The sequence below is a fragment of the Varroa jacobsoni genome, unplaced genomic scaffold (assembly GCF_002532875.2).
Source record: "Varroa jacobsoni isolate VJ856 unplaced genomic scaffold, vjacob_1.0 scaffold_1221, whole genome shotgun sequence".
In the NCBI taxonomy this organism is placed as follows: Eukaryota; Metazoa; Arthropoda; class Arachnida; order Mesostigmata; family Varroidae; genus Varroa; species Varroa jacobsoni.
Window position 1 is genome coordinate 113,753 of NW_019214123.1, and position 23,587 is coordinate 137,339.

At 41.7% G+C, this 23,587-nt stretch overlaps 1 protein-coding gene across 1 annotated transcript in view; it reads left to right on the forward strand.

The window, feature by feature from the left end:
• Positions 1–23,587, forward strand: part of LOC111267785 (uncharacterized) — a 94,582-nt gene that overhangs the window by 11,876 nt on the left and 59,119 nt on the right. The window contains exon 2 of the mRNA XM_086971445.1: positions 11,547–11,788. Within this exon, the coding sequence (XP_086827571.1) occupies positions 11,627–11,788 (162 nt within the window). The 5' untranslated portion in view covers positions 11,547–11,626. The remainder of the gene's footprint in view (positions 1–11,546; positions 11,789–23,587) is intronic.

A 23,587-nucleotide genomic window follows, 5' to 3' on the forward strand; every position in this document is an offset into this window, starting at 1 on the left:
TCGGACTTTGCTGAAAATTTATCGATTTAATACGTTTTCTATCATCGAAAAGTGAGCACCCATTGAAAGTAGAACGACACCGACAGTAGGTTTGTTGGCCTTTGAATGGTCCTTTATAGGTTACGGATCAATGACACTATGCTATGGTGCTGAAACTAAAATGAGATGCTCCTTCAAACGGGTCTGGTAAGGTCGTTAACCTTAAGCATTCTCCACTGCATATGTATTAGTTGGCCTACACCTGCAGCTTTTGTTTATACTCAAAGGCTATACTGGACCAAACCTACTGGGCACACCTAAGGTACTATGTTCGTACTTATTTAGAACTATTGAATTTCGCCGGTTACCGGACTGGTTCAGACAGTAACTAATAACGAAAAGCCAGTCGAAATCGACCAGTCTCTAGGTTGATAACCCAAAGGTTATCAACCCCGGATGTAAGTACCCTCTACACACAATACATCGTAGAAAGGATAGTCATTGTTGCGAGAAAGGATGTAAAGAAATTTGTTTCTTCATTAAATAGTGAACGAAATATCATTAACGATACGGTACTGTGGCTGCGGATACTTTTAATTTGAAACGCTGTAAGCGTATGATTGCTATGAATGGAAAAACGTCTATCCTATGCACTTCCTTAGCTTAATTGGTTTATTTGTTGAATAAATCTCTTTGCAATAGAGGACTGCACTCTTATATATCGCAAAGCGTTCGTTCGTCCCTTCGTACGTACGTTTTTGCTCAATACTGTAGAGATCCAATTACAATTTCGGATATATGTTTGTAAGCCAAACAAGAGCTGTTTTGTCCATAGAAAGGCCGGTCAGGCTCAGACTCATCAAATGTCTAGTGTTAATGGTGATATTCTTCCGGCGGATCTGAATCTCCAAGTATATTTGATCGTAATTAATCGTTTTGTATTTGTTAGCGTCAGTAAAGTATGGCAGAGCCTCTTGCCCGCCAAGATCAATTAAAGCATGTCGCGGATAGCGAGTGCGATGATGTTTGTTTTTGTTTAACGGCTAAAGCTGCGTATAGTTAGACATCGAACGTGGCATTCATCATTTAAACACTGTCTATGAAGACTTTTTTTTAGACCGTATTAACATACATTAATCGGCCAGTATCAAACGAATAGGAGTAACAGATGATTGGCTTAGGTCGACGTAGCTCTGCTAAACAGACTTTTTAGTAGCGGAATCCTAACTACGTCTAATGTTCCGTCCTGCTTTGAATCCCACATCGCGAACATGGACTATTCAAGCAAAGGGCAACACCTCTGGTTCGAGTAGATTGAATGAAAAAAAAAAACAAATTCACCAGCTATAGATATAATATACTTTAATAATTACTAGTCGTTCGGATAGGGAGCTAGAAATAAAATTCGGCCATTTTAATTGACGATCGCAGAGTTCGTATACCCTGCCCGTGTCGGTAATAGGTTGAATGATAAATGGGCTCCAATTGTTTCAGCTCGAGTAGATATACTGCCCACAATTTTGATTATGCGTAAAATAGGAGCTGCGTTTTAATGTAGAAGATAGCTTGAATACTGTTTTTTACAAGCGTCAAAAAAACTGTTTCTGCTTACTGTGTACACTTTGGTACCAGTACGAATGGTAGAGATGCCACACGTAACGTGTACGATCCTTACTATCTATGCTAGACTATAGTAACTAAAGGGAGATTGTTTTGCTAACAGGGTGCGTTTATGATACTTCTACTTAATAACTGGCCAGCGGTGCCATTGAGTTAATAAGTAGCGCAGGCATAATCGGAAATTATTTTCCATGGCATTGGTCGCCTCTAGTGATAGTTTTTTTTCTTTGTTGCTAATCGAAGATCGAACTGTTGGTGACAGAACTAGAAAGTTCTAACGTCACCAACTGCCGCTCCCTGGCAATTACCTATCAAGTTTTTGCTTTCATCTTTGAAAGCTAAATGGTTAAATAAGTGACAACTTTATTGTCAGTCTAACTTCGAGTCGATCGGTAAACTAGTAATAGTACACTTACCGATACTTTTCTACCTTGCATGGTCAGTCATAGTAAAAAGCAGAATATGTCCCTCAGTTTGATCGTATCCTGATTTTCGACCTATGCAACCATAGCTATAGTATTTCCAGCGAGGCATGCGCTCTATCTAAAACGGGATCTAATTCAGCTCTAGCCAGAGGTGCTGAACGTAGTAAGCAGTGACGACCCTCTCTTTCTGAGTTCGTCGTTACAGAGTGTAGATCTATTAGTTGCGTAAAAAAGCTGACACTCATTTCTATGAACGTCTAGCTTACATGAGATCCTTTTTCCTGTCTAGAGGCCGGCCCTATTTTGATCTGTGTTAGCATCAGGTTGTTTCGCGAGTTCCGGCTTCTCAGACACTGAATAAACGAGGAGAACAGCCAGTACATACAATTGCCCCTCAGACTTAATTGCTATTCGATTCAGCGTGCTTGGTTATCAATCTAATGACACGTTGAGTTGCCCTGTTCTCTTCGAAAGAAGGGAACACGGACCAAATCGTATATCACAGCCAAGCCTCTCATTCTGACTAACGATCGTACCATTCTATTTGTACTGCTCTGTACCGACGAACCCTCTTGGCATAGACAGGAGAGTATTTGCCTCTGCTAAATATAAGAAGCAAAACGTAAATATGAAAAATCGAACTTTTTCTAATCGAGGTGTTTCCATAGTAGGATTTGTCCGCCTTCTAAGAATGGTTTGCTTTTAGGCAAGCGTTCATCTTAGAGTTCAATAGTATGTAATAAGCAGCGTAGGGAGAGGTCTTCCTAGAGAGGATTCTCATGGTGTTGCCACGTTCGATATTTACCCAAATAACCTCGCCATAGATAAGCCATATACTATGTATTGGCTGCGAATGTAAATAAGCACCAGACAAAATTTCGGTGCTACGTATGAATGGCGTACGCTGAATGATTTGCCTAGTGAATTGGACGTGATGTCGCCTTGTCGTCATGAAAAAGACGTCAGGTGCCACTTAAATTTTTCAAATGTGCCTCTCTAATATGCCCTCCGGGGACCTGAGTGCTGGGAGAAAGAGGCTTAAAACATGAGGTAATAGGGGGCAATCAGGTCGACGCGTCTAGATGTAAATATAGTATTGATAAAATAAAAAATAATAAAAATATTAACCTTAAAGGTGACGTTCGAGAAGACTAATAGTGAAGCTATTAGAACGAACGAAATGCTTGACAGAGTGTCAATACCTGTTAGTATATCGCGTCTTCAGTTCCACAACAAGCATGCTAAGGAAAATAAGGTTTCGTTTAAATCTAATTGTATAGTAATACTACTACATAATGGAAAATATCGAATGGGAGATGCTCTTGAGCATCTACTATCGAAAATAGAAAATCGAGAAATCGTGCAGCCATAAGAGAAGCATAAGCTAAGTAGGAATATACCATAAACGGATAATTGTCGATTTCCTGAAAATTTTTTAATGCCTGTCCTGTTCGGCGGTGCTATTTTAAAAGAGTACAAGCTAGGGTTCTCGCTATCAACCTCGATAGAGCATTAGGTATACTCCGTTGCTTTGACGATTCTGTATATCTAGCTCGACATATACGAGCATACAAGCTATTATTTCGAGCTACTATCGAAATTTCTAGCGTTCTTGCTTATTTTGTGAACTATTCGGGATCAGGAACATGGTGACGATCCGGCAGACCTCTGGCTGGACCTAACTTGGTAAACCCATGACGGGTTCGTGTACCAAAGCCTTTGAGGCAAAGCGCTTTCTGGGAAATGTTCTTTAAGTGCGCTTAGCTTACACAGTGTATGCCACTATCTAGGTCACCGAAACTCAAAAAAAGAAGGTCACACTGTATTGACTTGACTGGGAGTCTCATAAATCCAAAAAGGTAGCTCATCTAATAAGCGTCTTTTCGAAAAATCCCTCTCTCCCTCTACTTATAGTTCGCCGTTGAGCGAGGCCACTAAAAGCACTTCGCACACCCTCGGTTAATAATCAGTTGGGAGCACCAACCAGACCCGCCCTCCCCGCCAGATGCTTGTGGTGGATAATCTAACCAATAAAAAGCAGGCTTTGTTTTCCCGAGAAGCCAATCGGTTCACAAAACTCGATACAAACAAGGTACTCCACAGGGATTTCAGTAACAGTACTCGGTTGACGAGAGCGTTGTAGTACGTCGTCTGTTATGTGCCCTAGTGCGTGACTTCGTTAACTTGCGCCCAATGGTGACGAAGTACTAACTTACGCGCTAGTGACCTACCGACCTAAAGACAAACGTAACATATGTACCTGTCCTATCCGAAATAGAAAAAAAATACAGTTTCAGATTTCAAGTTTTCAGGTTACGAAACAAGAAAACACATCGTAAAGAAACGATGGACAATTTTCGTATTCGGGAAACCAGCAACTGAGACCCAACCACTAAAAAGGGCGCCCGCGGACTAATGCTTAAATCAACTACTCGACTCAATCGCCTGCTTGCGCGGTAGAACCACAACTTCATTGAAATCATCGTGACCCTTGTTGCTTCTCTCAACGAATATGTCCTCGATATCTACCGTCATTATTACCAGGCCAGCTGCTTCGAGCTAGGAAGTCTATAGCGATAGGGTCAGTCGGTCTGTTGGGGAACGTGGGATCCCTCGCTGAAAAAAGGGGGTGACAATCGATCCCTTCTTGTGTCTCTGGTTCGTTCTTGTCTCCTCGAAACGGTCAGAATGCGTCCGTGGTTTATTTGGATGCGTTGAAAGGGAGAGCTAGCTGGTGCCACGTCAGCGATGGCTTGGGCCGGCTGTCCTCGGTCGACGAAAATGCTGGTTGCTGTTGTCAGCATCACTGGAGTTGTAGCTGCTGTGGTCCTAAAGGTCCGAGTCTTTTTCGCAAGACAGTTAGCTCATATGAATGCCGTTGATGCTGTTGTTCCAGTGAGTTGTTTTGGAAAATAAACCGTATGCCTTAATAATTCCTACCAAGCCAGCTAGTATCTGATCAACAGGGGGAAACCTTACCAACAACGACTTTTCCAAACCGAAAACATAATACAGAGCCGACGAGCTGTGATGGTAAGGACAACGACAACACAAAGAACACTATAGAGAAAGAAGCTGAACAGCAGTTGACAGTACTACTAATTGATTTCTCTCTTCATAGAGAAAGTCAAGAAAAAGATAAGCGAGAATGTTGTAAACCCGCGCTGGTGAGGTTGATTAAACTTGAAGATGTATGAAGTTATCAAACACTACCCCGTTAGCTTTTCGAAAGTGGTGAAGTTATTGGGGAGATTGAAATAATTTCAAGAGAATTCTACTTACTAGTGGTACCTCGAATGTATAAGACAGTTGAATGTAACTCCAATTTTAAAATTTAACGATATCATTAAGCTACAAGAAAGTTGGAGGATCGCTGATGATGATTGATATGAACCACGGTTTGATGCAATACAATTTTTCTGTTGGAACAAAACATTTTACCTATTAAGGCTTAAGTAGTAAAGAGTCACCTGGGGAACTTCTTGAATCATTCTTGAAATAATAATTCACGGCGTCGAAAACACATTATGAGCCAAGTCCTTTTGTACTTAAACCTGTGGTTCCTTTCCAGTTTTAGAATTACTAAATAGGACAAACCTACTACTGAAAACGTCTAGGCTTGAAACCAAACACACGTACTGTGTATAGGATCCATGACGCATTTGGCGGTTCTAAATTTCTGTTTGTGCGAGTATTTGATTACTCCTAGTCAGATTAGTCTGAATGAACCTGTAGGTTCATTCAGACTAATCTGACTCAGTTTGGCTTTAAGAGAATACTCCTAATCCAACACTCAATCGGCCAATAGTAAAAAAAAAAAAAAAAAAAACAGTGAAAGGGTAGAGTGCACTTGGCACGATTTTTGCCCTGAAAAAAGACCCTATATCACGTGGAGTCCTCATGAGCAAGCTTTAATACGAAATGTTTATATGGCAGACTAAGATGAAGATTTTAGCTTTTATAACTTTTCCGCGTGGAAAGGTATATATGTTAAGAGACGCTTATTACTGGGGGGTTAAAACTGGGGCTCTATCATGTCTGGTAGAAGTCCTTTCAATGGAAAAATAAAAATCAATGAGACGATCTTCCGCCGTAACACCATGCTGTGTGTAGAGAATTCAAAATTTAGATCGGCCATCGATAACAATATTCCAAGGAAATGGATGAAATCCGTTGAAGTATACAAGAATCAAATAGTTCTCAAGTGAAAAATGCCACCCAGTGGTTACACAAATCGTCAGAGTCAAAAACTGGAAATTGATATGGTATATTGCTGACAGACTTTCCTTAGGTAAATAAATACCTAAACATTATACAGTAAAGGGCAGCAATTAAATGGGCTCCTTATTACTTTATTAAGGTAATAGACCGTGTCTCCAATCCTCTGCTCTAAAATTATTTTCCTTTTCACCACCCAGATTTCAGATGGTTTAAATAAATAGAAGCTGCTCCAACGGGTAGTTGTCACTACTTTGAGAAAATGTATTCCTTGTCACCTTAAAAGGCAGTGTCCTATTCTTTATGTATGTGTAACACTTCAGTCGCAAGACAGATTTCAAAAACTTTGGAGCCCACAAATGTGTATGACTCGTTGGCTATCCAGGTCCTTCTGGGAGGCTTCGGCCCAGCGCCCCATAGCCTCTGTATTTTCTGATACGATTTGTTCTTTTACGAGAAAATCGAATTCACAAATGCAAATGCATGAAGACCACAAATGAGTACCTTGATCTTTGTGCTTGCAGTGACAGACAGCTGACATAACACTGGGTGGCGGAGAAGCATCTTTGGTATTAACAATATTGCACAGGGCTCACTCCGTATAGTTTTCGTATACTCCGTATAGCTATTGGTGCCGCGTAACAACTGTTTCGGCCTTTGCCCTGTCCTTCTATCTGCAAAGCCGCTTTGCACTATCACCTAGTTACCGTATCGCTCGATATATAGGCAACAGGAAACCTGCTGGCAGCTATACCGATCCACGTAGAGGGGTTCTCTGCGCAATGACTCAATCTCTAAATATATATACACACCCGTAGACATACACGTACACCTGAAGTCTACAGCGGTTGTAAAGGCGAACCTCGAGGAGCACAGCTATCGCGGCCAAATTGACGACAACGCCTGGTCGTTTTCGGTTGTCTCTTTTGTGAAACAGCAGCCTCTAGTAAACACAGTGGCCTGAATTTCCGGCCGATTGTCTGTTGTCACCTGACATCAGCCAGTCAATGGAAGGAGGTGGGCGCTACATCAATGGCCCCTTTTTCGGCCTCCCAGCTCCCAAGGGCTTCAATTCAAGAGAATGAAACGACGGCACGCGTAAAAGTAATTCACTTCAGGTGAATGACGGCGTCTGCGGAGCTAGGCTCGGTAAATAATAAGGCTGGCGCAACCGATAGAAACTGAGTATAAACCTTATGGATAACATACAGGTGGAGATAACTGTTTTGATATTTCAATTGCAGACTGGTAAAGGTTGTGTGGATAAGCTGGGCTACTTATACAATGTGCTTACTAGATGTTTAATACCATTTGCTATATCACTGAAGGTAAATAAATCTCAGTATTGAACGTCTATTGGAAGCATTTATAATTCCTAGACCTCAGGTTGACCGAAGCTTACAGCCGGTTATACGTTAAGCACTGTCATAACCCCTGGTCCTAAATTCGTCCGCTAAGCAGCCGCTTCTGCTAGCATTGTAGTTGCTATTAAACGACCACTATTATTTTGAACACCGTGAAAAAAACCCATAGAGATTGTTTTTATTATGCGCATTTGTCGGCCGCACAGTCGTATCGGTTAGTGGTTGCTTCTTATTGACTCAAGTTCAACAGCAAACTAGAATCATGCCCCTTGAATCTATGCCTTCCTTACTCCGTACTGTTCCCATTCGTATTTGTGCTCAGGCGCACGTTAGACTACCGAATCACTTGATATCGTCCATTGGGCGTCGACTTCACCTTGTTTGTCTTTGTAAACATTAGCTTTATCTTTTGACTGCTCTCAACATGATGAATTTTTCACAAAGATTCAGCATCGCTACTCGTGAACATCACTTCAGCAAAAGCCTGGGCATATGATAACCATTGCAATCCGGGTTTCAGCTTCTGTATCACTATCTCGATTCCGTTTGTTACTGTCGTCTTATTTGATGGACTAAAATAAATCAAAATGGAACGAATAGACGATATGCTCGTTCGTTAGTAAAGCTGTTTTCCCCACTCCCACTGCTTCCAGTCCCACGAAACGAAAGAGGACAGAAACGGTGGCATTTAGCGTTATGTTTTATGTTATCTGCGGTGTATAGGCGCTCCTGCACTCTTGTCCACAGCGGGATGGCCTGGGAATCCCGACGGATTCCTATACCTCAGCAGAAAGTGATTGGGTTCGGATGCTATTGAGACATGATGTTACTTGATATGTAGTAAGCATTTTGGGTTCCTACGGCCAATTGGCGCTCAATGCTTCTGTGCCCCTAGAAGCCAACGAGTCTCATTGACGGTTAACATGTTAATGGCTGCCATGGCTAACATCTGCTGTCCAGAGGGACCTTAATATTCAATTGAATCTGCGACTGCAACGAAACAACGTTTGTTTCCATTCCGAAGATGGCTTTTCGTTATTGCAGTACTTGTGGCCGCCGTTTAAAGCTGCGCCTATTGGAATATACTAGCTGGTATCTACTCCACTTAGGTTAAAGGACTAGCTTAAAAAGTCTAATCGATTGCTTACCTGAAAGTTCGTATAGATACTGTAATATAAACAAAATCGATTGGCCAAGTATGTCGTCATATTATCTACTACTAAAAAACCTGTACAGGTACTTCACGTCTCATATAATCACTTCCAAACAAAGCAATTTAGTATATTGTGGTTTATCGATTAATAATGCACTATTGGTAATTACTAGAGTAATTTGGGTTAGTCGTTATAGATGTTTTTTTTCTAAGCAAACAATCGATTTGTTTTTGGATCAGACCTTTGTGCTTCGTGCCACAATTGGAACCAACGTGGACGATCAGAGGAAAAAATGTTAAACCACTTTTCTACATGGCTAGAGCCGGATTGGCGGGTAAAGTAACTATTACTACTGCCGTCTTAATTACTGGTGGAACTAACGAAATGATGCGCAGTTAAGATAATTAAGGACATATATTTAATAAACACGTTTCAACACATCGTATTTTGAGGAGAATGACCCGTGTAGGGGAAAATTAATGTACGTCGAGGTTGGATTTGCTTTATATCATAAACAAATCTTAGGAAGATTATTTCTGTTCAAGTATATATAACAAGTATAACAAGTTCCCGCAAGCAAATGCTACTTTCGAAGCCCGTAAACTCCAGCGTCTGATAACATAAAAACAGTTTTTTTCTAAATTTATCGAATATACCATCAAAAACTTATCCTTATTTACTTCATCGCTGTGTGGTAAATGGTACTTGAAATGTACAATGACTCGACAGGAACTTTTGATATACTGACTTAAATTTTAGCATTCAATTGAATTATTTGTAGCGGAAAAGACAGTCATCCGTTAACTTGGTGACTCTCAGTGCTTCGTGCGTGACGCCGACATCGAATGCTCGGCAAGATCTGTACCACACTGCCCTATTTGTAGCTGGCCCAAGCAGGACATGAAGTGGCTAAGATCCATTTTGCCCATTTGTCTACTGTGGTCTAGTAGGCCCGGAAGTGATTCTCCACAATAGTCTGCCAAATTGAAATTCGGTTGTTAGTTATTAATATAACTAGAGTTATATTGTTCTCTGAAGCTTCAAGTATCTGCATGGAGTAATGTAGCCCTTATTTATCACGTATGTTTTTCTTATTATGACTACGCAAAAAATCTATCCCTTGGTATCTGTTCTCATTTCCAGACAATTTAATTATTTAGCCTCCAAGGGCTCTACCGTTCAGGACTTTACTATAATTACATTTAGCTTGAAGTATATAACTAAAGCAACAGATACGCTCGTCTCTGAGCTAGACGGTCATAGTAATTACGGAGGAGTAACATAATAGCGAATATCGAGCAGGCCTAATAGGCAAGAGACTCTAAGTAAAATACGCCCAATCGTCTCATAAATGTTGTTAGGGGCAGAAAATCGTTTTGATGCCACTCTTCAACTTGTCCTGGATTTGTAGTTTATCCACCGCGTCTGCATAACAGTAGCAATTTCATCAGCAACAGCTGGCATTTGACGTATTACCAACATTGATCGCTAAATGTTTTCGGCTGATACTATGAATAGGTTTTTCAAATGAAGAAAACGCAACTACCCATAGTAAGGACTCAGGACAATTAGAGCTTGCAAACAGGGAAAGAAACAGACGAAGCTGAACAAAAAGGATAACACTAACAAACAACAGCGTTCCTTATGAGTTGGAGAGAGAACTAAAAGTTAAAGTAAACCATAAAAACGAAACATACATTTCCACTGGCGTGTCGTGAATCGCAATATATATTGGGATCGATAGGCGAGACGAATCATCTTCCACTGCTGCCTGTGGAATCGACGAGACGCTGCCCTCTGCGAGTTTGATCGGTTCCTAGTACAATCTTTTTCGGTCCATCACATACATGAAGGAACCCGTTGTAGGTACGTAAACAGAGATGACTTTTCGGTTTTCTTTGCTGCCATTTGCCGAATCTTCGTCAAAAGAATCAGGCAAGAAGTGGCCATAAATCTCTTCTAAGTAATTTAGCCATGCTTCTTAAGGCTACACCCATACATCCGGCACAATGGTCGGTAACTGTAATTAAATATTGCGGTGGAATTGGTAGAATATATTTTGCTTAAAGCATGGGCTGATTTCACATACCTTGTTCTATGTAAGGCCAATGAAAATATTCTATACAAAAATAGAGGGAAAAAATTCAAAAATAGGGGAGCTGTCCGTGGGAAACTTGTACACTCAAAAGGATCCATTTGCCAAGGTCTGCGTCCTCCATTGACGAACAAGGCCTGCAAGGGAAACGTCAATGGAACTTCTGCATTTGACGACGTCGACAAAACACGTTTCGGGCTTTAGTTGATGGCTTTGTAGTAGAGCCATAGGCGGTGAAATTTTTCAGGCTGAACGTTGAAGGAACATTATGTTCTTCTATATCATAGAGGTTACGGCGCTCTGATAACTGATATCTCTAGGGGTATCTGAAGGCCGTTCATAAAATTGGTGACGATGTCGCTTCGGAACCCAGTTGAAGCTCAAAGGTCACGTGCAGCATTTAAGGAATTGTTCACAGTTAGCCGTCCACTGAATGTCTCTCACTCAACGGCATCATTCCTAAATTTCATAAATCGCCATATCGAAATGACTGTCGTAGTATTTTTAAGAGACTATTTTGGCAAATCAACGTAGACTTTTAGTTTGCTTTCGTTTTAGGCGCTATCAAACTGCGTATTAAGCGTACTGCCTTTCTGTTCTTAACGATTGTTTATATATGCATGTTTGTAATGTTGAGTGAGCTTTTCTACTTTGTGGTAGCTTTCCGGTTGACTTATTTGGCCTCTTACAGTGGGCGTTGACGAGCGTGAGGGTAGCACGGGACTCGTGTGTTTTTGTCCGGAGGACCTTGACCTTGAAGGCCCATTCAACATGCTTCTCCGGAGTGTTTCATATGGAGTGTTGGGACTTGGTTGGATATTATTGCGTGCCTATTTGCTTGTGTTCGCTTCCCAGGGAACTCTCGAATCCCTCAAGATCTTCTCGTTCAGTTCCCATGCTCCGGCGGAAGTCCTCTGCGATGACACCTTTCTCGTAAGTACTAATTTTTTACATTATTGACCTTATGATATGGCATTTTTAAGCATGAGTATCAGAAACACGTTTGTTCTTCCTTAAATTTTTAGGCAGTGTACGTCAGTGTCTTATAACAAAGAAGCCATAGCGAAATAAAGATCTTAGCTATATGCCCTAAAATTGATTTATTTCCTCATTTAGGCGAATATTGCGTAAATAGGAATTTCTTTAATTTATCTAAAACGTAAGAAGTATATTAAATATGTTTAGTAATGATAGGTTGATTTGAATCTAAATTAGCCCTAATATAAGAATTATAGAACTATTTAAAATTACAACAGGAGCCTCATTATCTCACGCAGTATGCAAATTAGTGTATACGATATTTTAAGAAGTGAAGAAACCTCTGTTTGTCATACAAAAATCGATTTTGAGAAGCACTGGAAAAAATTTTAAATTAAACAAGAAAAGGCCTACCCGAAATTCGTATATAGCATCAGGCCCGCATGGCTACGTACCCAAACCTAGAAGTAATAGAAAACACAAGTTTTTGACAGGATTATTTACTTTAGAGCGCCTATTCTAATCGATTAAGATGTCGGTGACCAGGACTATCATCTACGTATCCTAGAGGCTGTTACTCACCTACCGACTACGAAATAAAAGGCTTGATCTTTGGCCCCGTACTGCCTAGTAAAGCACAGGAGCTACCATGTTTATGGAAGTCTCAACATAAATTTAAGGCATATGCAAGCTTATCACAAGGTGGCATTTACACTCGAAATGTCCAGTGTAATTCGTCATGTCTTGTATAATGCAAGGTAACGCGGGAAAATCTAGCAGAACTATAGGACGGAGCGTTGTTAATTGCTCTATTTTTCTTAATTATCTTAATTAATCCAGTGTTACTTTTCAATACACAGAATTTTCTTTAGGTGCTTTGTTTTTCCATCTCACTTCGTCACACGTCGATTACGGATCAGCATTTTTCTTTGGGGCTAGATAAAAAAAAGACTTTCAAGAAGCACTAGGAAAAGTACTATAAAATAGCTCTGAATCAGGCTGTGAATGGCGCCAGACGTTAACTTGTTTAATACGCTACGTGAATCCGATGCTATTAGAGCACAGAGAAACGCGGCGGAAACATGATAACGGCTTCAGAAACGGTCTGAACTTTACATTTTGATGATACAATACATCAAAATACAGATTATACATTTTCGATAGAAAATCCTTATTTGTGAATCTAGTTATACACTGAGTCAAATAAGTGTAAGAGTCATAACATAGTTCTGAGATTATTATCACTATTATATTAAGTGCTGAACCACTCTGAACCTCTGAGCCTTTTTTGATGGGATCAGCGTTTGGAATTGGGTTAAACAACTGATTATTACCTTCACTAAGGTGAGATTTCCTGCGCCCTGGTGCGTTGCCGTACAAGATTAGATAGATTGCGGAAAGGTAAACAAGAAAAAAAAACTATCATAATGTTCCGATAACGTTCGACAAAGAAATATTAGACGCCAATCAAATCTCGGCTTCAGTACACATTTCTAACACATATAATTGTACCCGACGACCAATGATACGTCTATCTGTCTATCTACATTATACGTAAAACACGCATCGACTCCTTCGTGCTTCAGGCAGCTGCCTAAATTTTCCACTTGATCAATAGTATTCCCAGAGATTCTCAGTATGTTTTTAGGACTATTGTCCTAAGTAATATAATTCATTGTAGCTTCCTGTTCTTTCGAAGTGGAGCAATTGTTTCTGACAGATTTTTACAAGCGTAGCCAATGTGAAACCGTAATGTCCGAGTTCGACAGGAAGACGTATCCAAAGTATACATTGAATGATTGTACGGTCACAAATGACTAACTATCCACTGCACAGAATTTAGATAATTTGAAGCCATTTGTAGAGGCTTTACTTGTATAATATCCGGTCACCAAAGGACGTCATCTGCCATTCCTTCTCCACCCATTCAAAACAGCATAAGCAGCTGACTTAAAACCTAACAACGGTGAGCATGCTTATGAAGACAGTGAAGCCCTGCAGCTTTCATTCAAATGCTTAATTCTTATTCCTATATTTTCTTCATAAAATGAAGCGAACGTGTTGTGTATGCGATTTATAGGGAGACAAGGAAGACGACGGAGTGCAAAGACCTGTTGGATAACCTTGTAACCTGCTATGTGCATCATTTTTTCCCGTAATATTTCTATGAAACAAATGTCATTGCGGTAACTTTTCCCATTGACATTTACTGATATATCGTTTGAACAACTTTAGCGATATCAATATGCACTAGGTTATGCTGAGTGCTAGGTTATGCCATTGTTGCCATTTTTATTTAGTTTTTTCGTGCTTCTGACTTCAGAAGTCTCAATCCTGAGAAGGTTGTCCTACGAGACGTCTATGCAGTTCGTCAGTAGGTTCTCTTTTTTTCACTCCTTGTGCGGCCGTAACGACGGTCCTCGTGAACCTTTTGACTGGCTGCTGTCCTTTATTATATCTACGATGCTTTTTTTTCGGTGCAGTGCTACACCAATAGTTTCTGCGTGTAACCCCATCAGTGTACCTAGTGCTTCACGCTGATCCGTTCGATGCTTCGTTCAGCTTGATGTGGAATGGCAACGTTGCTTTTACTGGCTGGCTACTGCACCGGTATGGACAGATGAGACTCGGACGTTAGTATGGGGCGAGCTCGATGTTGGTTGAAGTTTGACTGAATGGAGCGGGGGTTTCACGGAGGCTTTAGAGCAATGCTGTAAACTTTGGCGCTATGTGCAAACGGCACCGCAGCATGCTGCGTTCGTGATAGCGCGCGAGCCTTCTCAGGGTGTTTGCCCGAGGGTTTCTTTGCGTTAGAGCCCGCAGACAAGCTTCGCTCATCGTACGATAGCCCCGTCGGCCAAGCCATGGCCGCTGGTGTCGCTTCATTCCACCTGCCTTGAGGCCTGGCTGAGCAGCACCCCACATACGTATTACAACGAACGCTCAACTGGCTCCATACCCCTCTGCTACGCGACTTGAATATGAAACATTTTGTGAAATAGACCCACGTGCGGAATTCCTGCCGCCAGGAATAGGGGCACTTGCTCGAAACCACTTATCTTTTCAACAGCCACGAAACAAAACGAATGAAAAGCGAGCGTGGGCGACTACATGAAAAGAAGGCAAGGGCAAACAATGAAAAGGATTGCGTAGCTTGCCCATATCTAAACTATCACTTTGAGCTTGTTACATGCTTAGGAAAATGGACAGCTTTAGGTAACGGCATTCAACTATGGGGAGAGAGCAGTTTTTAGAGAAAGTTTAACTTACATCTCAGCGAATACAAACATCGAGTCCTCATTTACATTTTAGAACAAAAATGAAGCGAAACATTATTATTGGAAGAACTAAAGATAACAAACGGATGGATCTACAGTGCTCACCATAAAGCACCTAAAGACACTTCACTATATAGTGGAGAAGTAGTTGCCACAAGCCGAAACTCTTTTATTTTGTATATTGTTTTTTTGGGACTCTAAGTTGTCTTTTCATAAACAAGTCTGAAAATCATGTTCTTTAATCATCAAAGGATTGCCCGCATTAGTACTCTGACCGCAGCGGGTCTTTCTGAACTTAGCCAGCGTTTCTCCAACATATTTATAAAACGATACGCTAACCAAACAACTAGCTAATGGTTTTAACGTTTTATTTTTTTCGATTTCTTCTTTTCCGGGCCTTCTCATTTCTAGTAAACATTTTGTCAACGCTGAGATTCGAACCACCGTACTCGCTAATTAGAGTTACCATGGCAACGCACGCATACTACGCGCGTTAGTCGCCCCCCTACGACGATACCTAATGAGTATAATTACAAACAGTTCTTAAATCCTGAAAACGAATACGCCATGTTTATCGCAGTCGGAATAACACTAAGTTATTTATCTACTCCATTCAAGATTATTGTATGTTTTTATATCAAAGTTATAAAATAAAGTTATTGTTTTATAATTGAACGTTAATTTTCGATAACCCTTAAATATGTACATTTGTAAACACATTTTGCAAGTTGACTACTGACGGTAGGTTCAGTAATAATAATAATAATAATAATAAAAGGCAACACTCTAATACGCCTTGACAATCAAATGGTATCTATCTGCTAGCAGAGCATTTTTTTGTGGCCTGTTTAGCAGGTAGTTTGCTTCATCCATCCCCAATTGCCGGAAAGGCTTGTCACGGCTCTTTTTAGGTTTGCAGTTGAAATAGGACAAAACACTAATGAAAAGATACGCCACACTCTTTCTCCTGTTGAGTTCTGCTCATTCTCGATTCAACCAATTGGCCATAAACGGCGAAGTTGAATTAAAGGGGCTCTCGAAGGCTATCTGATTAGCAGCTCAGCTTATGAGTTGACACAAAAACCTCCCACGCGGTTTCGACCTCCACGGAAACGTTTCCCCACGATAACAACACCGTAAAATGCACACCGACCACAGGAAACAACGTCGGAATTTTATCTATGATAACACACAGCCAACATGATCATCAAGCAGGTTTTCATCGTTCGGCCAACACTTCATTCACGCAATACTATTGTACTTTGGAACTAGTTCCGTCTAGTCTTGGAACCTACAATACAAGTCAGTGGTGCGCCCACGCAGCGTGCTCGTTTCACTTCTCACACCTTCACTTTATAGTGAAGACGTTCCTTGATTCGATTTTTCCAGTACCCGATCAATATACCGCGCAGCCACTACGACGCTCAAGTTGAACTGCGCGTTGCAGATCTACTACTTTATGGTTGCTGGATATTACGATCGACACTCGAAGCTATTGGACAGGGTTTAGTAAGCTTTAATGTCAGTTCATTGTGAATCACTTACGATACCTCTCACTGCATCGCCGTCAATTGTATGGGTACTCAGCCGTAGTCAGTTTCAGGAAAAGGATCCAGTAATCTTTACTCCTAATTCGGAATACGATTGGTTCTATAAATCGCATCTTATAGAAACCTTGAGGTCACATTATCAATACTTGCATTAGGCTGCGTCGATGTCAGTCGTGCCGCCAGTTGTATTTATTGATCCGCTTCATCAGAATTGATTAGGGAACTGAGTAAACCTTTTCGTCCTACGATCCTTGGATGAGGCAAAGAACCCTGAAAGTGTTGCAACCATTTATAATTTATGCTCGTCCATTGACATGTGCATAATAGTCAATTGGGCAGAATCAATGAAAGCATTATTATAGACCCTATGCTTTATGGACACGCGCTAATCGTTATTTCGTTAGCTAATTACCCTTTTCTGAGAAAAAATATTTTTAGTAAGCTTTATTTTTTAAATTTTCTTGCAAAGGTTTTTTTTGGCTAACTACTGATAAAAAAAGAAGAATTTTTAGAAAACGGTAAAGCGTCTTAGATAATGCGATAGGACACGCATACCAATACAACATTCAACTTTGTCGTTACCACTTTTTTGGTTAAACCTTGAGCGTTCCGCTTTCTTTTGAACGTCTTAAGTAAACCAATGTATTGATCTACTGATCTGCGGATGGAAAATCTCAAAATCAAGATGACGTATCGAAAACTAGCTTCGAATATTTTTTTTTCTATCGATTTCTCAGAAACAGTAGCTGGCGACACCGCTGCATTCATGATCTAAGCGTATCAAGCGATATTCTAAAGGGAAACAATTTTTCTCAAAAAGTGGGTCAAAGCTATCGATGATTCATTCGATTCACGTGACCTTTTAACTCACATATTCATTGAGCGCCATGATTTCTTAGTGCTGAATAATTAGTACCTATCAAGAAGGATATATAAGTTCGGGTCGGCGATAATTGATTGGGGGTGGACACGAAACGGTAAACGGGTATCAGAACAGATGTCAACGGGCAACCCCCTTAGGCAGCTCTGCCTGTATGCAAGGAATACGTGGCGTGATTGTATCAAACAGTTTAACCTAGCAGTATTGCGAAATGAGGTATCTACATATCCGGTAACAATCTTACTGACTATTGGCAACGCTACGATAGTGTAACGAACGATTACAGACTCCTTTCGGGTTAAGATGCAAAAGCAGCCTTTTTGAGTTAAGCGCCCACCATGCTGCTAACACGTATAGCGTATAGCTGATGGTGGCTAGCTTAGGACTGTTCACGTGACCCGATAGCTGAAGAATACAGAAGGGATGAAAATATAACGGAGATCGCAAGGGTCAAAATTGATCCTGTGGCTGTACCTCATTCCTTCTCTGAGCTATCTAAAACGTGGCCATCGTTGCAGCGGCAATTGTAGCACAAGTAATAACAAAAACACCAATAATCGCAGCGTCGCGTAAGCAGCTTCGTTAGTATGTACACAAAAAAACGGGTTCAATGATTGAACTGTCTCGTGGAGAAACCTAGGGCGGATATGGGAATGCCATGTAGTGTGAAGCCGGTTCGTTACCAATCGTGTGCATGATTTTCGATGAAGCGGGGACTCTTGCTGACGAGGAACAGTCTGAGCATTGAAGTAAAGGACGACTCAGGGATATCAGGGATTAGCACTAAGCCAGGCCCGACCTGTCTTTCTGATGTCTCCCAAACATTGAGGCCTTTTACTTACAGACCTGATTTGAGCAGCGTTACCCACATGGCTTTTCACGCATTTGCCCTCATTTACGATTACCTACTGCCACCACCAGCACTGCTCCTTTCACCACTTATCTCTTATCGTTTTACCCTGAAGCACGTCGATCACGGCCTATCGCGTGCGAAGTGTGGATGGAGGACAACGCAGAACAGTCTCCCCTTAGCCCCGCAGCATTTATAAGACTCGGCAAGGTTGGGGTATTGCGATTGTAATCGCTGGAGCTACTACGTATGGCGTTCTACAGGGCAGAAAAAGTACGGAGAGATACCAACAGCTCTGGTGAAGATGAACCAACGGAAGTTGAAACTGGGTGACGGTGCCGAAGACAAAGAAGTGGGTGACGTGCGGTAAAGCTACAGGAAAAAATGTATGGTGAAGAAGCTAAGTAGAAAGTGAGCGGTGGGATGGTTTTGGCCAGGGTTTTAAATCGGTGTTTGTGAATATGCCTAGTTAAAATCTTCGCGTCGACCAGCTCAAGGATTGAGGCATTGTTTAAAGACTTTAGTGATTATAATATAACGAAAAACGGAATAGAGAAGTAGTGTCGTAGACAGCCGACGGTAGACATTACATATATAAGGTTAGATTGAAAGAAAAAAACAGGTTGAGGTATCGAGAGAGATTGAATGTTAATGAAAATTCTAGGGGTGAAAAGAAAAACGCTTTTTAATGTTAGGTTACTAGTTGTAGTTCATCTGCTAGCGCCACGTTGACCATTGACGCTATGTTTCAGCGACGGCCTAAAGCCGGCAGGTGGCTTTGAAGATCACTGGTGGCAGGTAAGTGGAGCAGACAATAAGCTTGTGTGAGAGACTCACCCTAAGCTTAACGACCAATGGCTTATATTGAGTTATTAAATGACGCAGACTTGCATTAATGTCCAAATGCGTAATGTGGCAATTCATTTGTGGATTGTACGATTTTTATAGAAGTGTGCAAGCACAGTGTACGAGATAACAAGCTGGACGTTCATACACATAATATACTTTCACTTATTAGCTGATATGCTGGTTATTTCATAAAGGTTCTAGAATATTCCTAATCTCGAATATCTTATTCAAAAATGTCATCTACTTTCACCGTCTTTATCGCCCCTTCAAGCAGTTCAGTTACGACTAAAGATCAGTAATTACCCTACCTATTCGCCTGAGCTAATTAACAAACACCTTTACCAAAACATTTATCGGCTCATTTTAAGGTATTTACCGCCTTAATACAAACATTCATAAATACGTCAGCGTATTCACACACGGAACGCAAAAATCAAACAAACAAAAAGTCTACCTTGGAGCTGAGTCCGTTTCGAAAGACACTGCAGTCATTTGTTCAGAGCGTTGCCTAATGTCGAAACTGTGTCCAAACCCCTCACACGAACGTTTTGTCTATTTTGCGAGAGCCTCTTCAAGTGTGGGCTCCAGATGCCCTTTTTGCGTGCGTTGGCCTATGCGGGACCTATACAGTGCCTTTATGTTAGTACACTGCGCGAGCTGATGGTGATCGTACCTTGTGATACTTTACGAGTCCTTTACGTTTTTCATATATTTTACCCTTTCCCACAAACGCCCCTCTACAGCACCGGTTTTTCCTCCTGTCAAGACGTAGTTCTGCAGAAAAGCCCCCAGGGCGCAGTGGTGGCAAGAAAGCTAGGAAGTTGAGTGGCAAACTGTGAGCATGTATGAGCCCTGTGACTTGCCCCTTGTCTCCTGGGAAGCATTTGCCCTAGCCAATCAGCTGTCGACGACGTGCGGGAGGCCGGCCACTCGGTCGCTTACGCAGCCGGGTAGTCGACAAGTGAATCAAACGGCCAAAAGTAAGACGACCTGTAACGAAGCTACAGAGCTTTAGTAGCTATAGGGTCCCTAATCGCGTCACCTCTCCAACATAGTTACTATCTAACTAGGATTAGCTATGAACACATTATGTATGAAGTGAAACACTTATCTCCTTTTTACTTTTTTTTTTATGGAGGCGACTATCATAGATTTGATCCTAATCTCTATTATTTATGTTGATGTCTTAGGAGGTATGACGAAATTTCTGAATCGTAGCGTTAAGCAAACGTAAGCTTATTATTTTTCAAAACGTGGCAAAGAAGATTCTGCACTACTTATGATTGATTTTACCGTAATGGCGGCGCCTTGGCCAAAAATCGCTTTGTTAGAGAGATTTAGTTATATTGCAAAAGTGATCGGCACTTGCCTTCAGACAAATACTCTTTGTGGTTAAACGATTCTTAGAAACTCTCCAAAATCTAGACTGAATTGATTTTGGTAAATTATGAAAATACAGCTTTTCTAAGGTTTGTGCTCATAAAAAGCCATAACAATGCGGCAGTTGTAACTTGTGTACAGCCCTAGCGACCTATCTACTAATAAAGTAACATTATTTTCCTTTGTTTAACGGTAAAAGTTGTCAAAGCAGATTAATTACAACAGTGGCCATTTTTCTACATAGACAGTATTCACAGTTTACCCACGTGTACAGCGAGGCCGATCCTATTACGTAATTCGCGACCCCGCCACGTCATCGTAAAGTTGAGCAAAACAACCCTTAAAAGCAAAATTCTCGCGACTAGCTTGTGACTACCTATTATTGACTGGCTGGCTAGCGTTTCAGTCCGCCGTATCAGTAACGCGTGTAGTAGGTGTATACTTCAATGGTCTCTGCGGCGGGTGGTGTTTGTTATTGCATCGAGTGTTACGTCGGTCTGTGTGTGCGTCAGTGTGCATGGTAGTAACTGTGATCGGGTGTGTGACTATGTTCCTTGTGCGCTAGTTGACCTCTCGTTGGACGGTCCCAGTATGCACATAAATAAGTCCCACGAAACTGGTTACGACTTTGCTGGGTTCTGTTCATTGCGGCTACTGCCGTTACTGTTTCTCTCACAGTTGCCCGGTACTGCGTTTCACTGCCGGCATCGCCGTAGCCTCTGTGACCGCCGATGAAGCTGTTGCTGTTACTGCAAGCTGTCTTGCTATAGTCGCTAGCACTATTGCTCAGTGTCTCTCGAAGAGAGAAGTAGAACGTACGTTGACGAGCTGGCTGGTAGCGTTATCCCAGGAACTCACAAGGGAAGCCCGGCTTGGGAAGACTTTAAGTCTGGGTGCAAGAAGATGGCTTTGACTTCAGAGGCTTCAGGGTGGAAGAAGGCGGGCCAGCGAACTCTTCGTTCTGGAGGAAGCAGAGGAGAACGGGAGATTCGATGTAGGAATCCTTCGCAGGACGCCAACTAAGTTGCGCTACCGCCGTGGCTGCTGGCAAGGTGCTGATGCGGGCGTACGTTTGAGCCTGGCCAATTCGTACGGCTCGAGCGAGCTCAGTCAGGAAGTGGGAGAGCGACCCAGCAGTTCAGGGCCCCTGAGCGACAACTCGAAAGCAGGCTTGTTAGAAAGGCAACACGATCCACTAGACAATCACTATTAGGATGCCGTGACAATCCACGGCGGTTGGCATGCAGTTACACTGGTGAAGGCTGTGAGGACGACGCTTCACGACGATTGCCAGTGTGGCTTTTGCCTCGTATCTTTTGTCTGCCTGCAGCCTGCCTGCCCATGGGCAAAACTATCGAAAGATCTGAACGACGGAGGGGGCATACTGCGCGCCTGGCTGCATCGTGTAGCTACACGAATAACTCGCTGGCTCGATCCGGCCGTGGCTGGCCTGGCCAGGCTTCGAGTGGAGAGACTGTAAGTGTCCCGCGGGCGAGCCTTAAGGCCAAACACACTTCTGGGGGCTATTTGGATGGGGATGATTTGCACAGAATGGGGGGCAAGGAAACTCTGCCGCTTCTGGGGTCGTCGCGTGTGGCACTACGACGAGGCTACAGGACCTGGCTTTTGAATCTCAGCTTGGGGAATTGTGCTTTCTATCGTTACCAATATTTAATTAATTCCCAGCTTATTCACCAGTATTGGGCCATTGGGTGTAGAATAAAGCGAAAACTGCATAGGCAGCAACGGTAAAGGACTCTTGAAGCACCAACGCGCTCGTCATGCTCGTCATACATACCACTATATATACATGCACGCCCGTACGGACATATACCTACATTTAAATTGAGCTGCAGGCTGCAGGCGCGCATAGATTTGTAGAATAGCAGCATAGAAGGCCACGACAGGGTCCAGTAAATGGACGTCTAAGAAGTCGAAATTTAATTGAACGAAAACGTAGTTGGAGTTGCCAGCGAAGGCTAGAAAAAGATGATTCCAAAGATGCTTAACCGTGTCTCTGTAACCACTGCTAGCCAGATGATTGTGCCCTTTTAGACATCTGTATGAAATAGAAATGATTCAAGTAGAAAAACGTTTGAGTTCGTTGAACATACGTAGACGAATCGGCCAATATTGACCACTTGATAATCCATTAACGAGAATAATCAGCCGTCAGCAACAGATTGATGCTTTTAACGGTTGTATAGTTGAGAACGTTAATTCACTGTAAAATTATATCATTAATGCCTCTCAAAAGAAAAATCAGGCCTACTAAGCAAAATCAATCTCTAAACCAATATAAATGTAGACGGAAATTAATTCGTAAATCGATTCTCTAGAATAGAAGATTTAATAAGGAATATTATCCACTTTATGTCAGATTCAGATCTGGGCTATAACAAAACTATGACCAGATATCGATTTATTATGTCCGTTGTCAGAGCGAGAAAATCATTCGGTCATCTATTTTATATATAGATTGTTATGAACATGTTGTGTAGCGCTTTGCCAAGGGCTGTTTCTTTGAAAAAACAGTTGATTAACTGCTGAATTATACACAGGTACGTATACCTGTTAAAGCGCTTGCTTCGACCTAAATCTGCGTGCAAGCCTGCACGCGAGGCAAATCGGTTTTAGGCAAACGACGGATGGAAGGGAACCAGATCGCTCAGAATCTGCGTTACTTAGGAGGCGTTGGAAATGCCTCTGTTGCGGTTGCTAAGCCAAATTTGCGGTTTTTAGTGGTACCTTGGTTAACTTGATGAAGTGAACAAGACTTTTTTGAAGGAATTCCTTCTTTGAAGGAATTCTTGGTTGTAAAATTTCCGTCCATCATCTATTTCTTTTATAAAAGGTTTCCTAGGCGCTTCTCTTAATTTATTTGAGAGCAGGACAAATTTCGAGCATTCGAAGTATGACAGCAAGTGGATTCGCGCTAACCGATCGTAATTTCGAACACAAAACAAT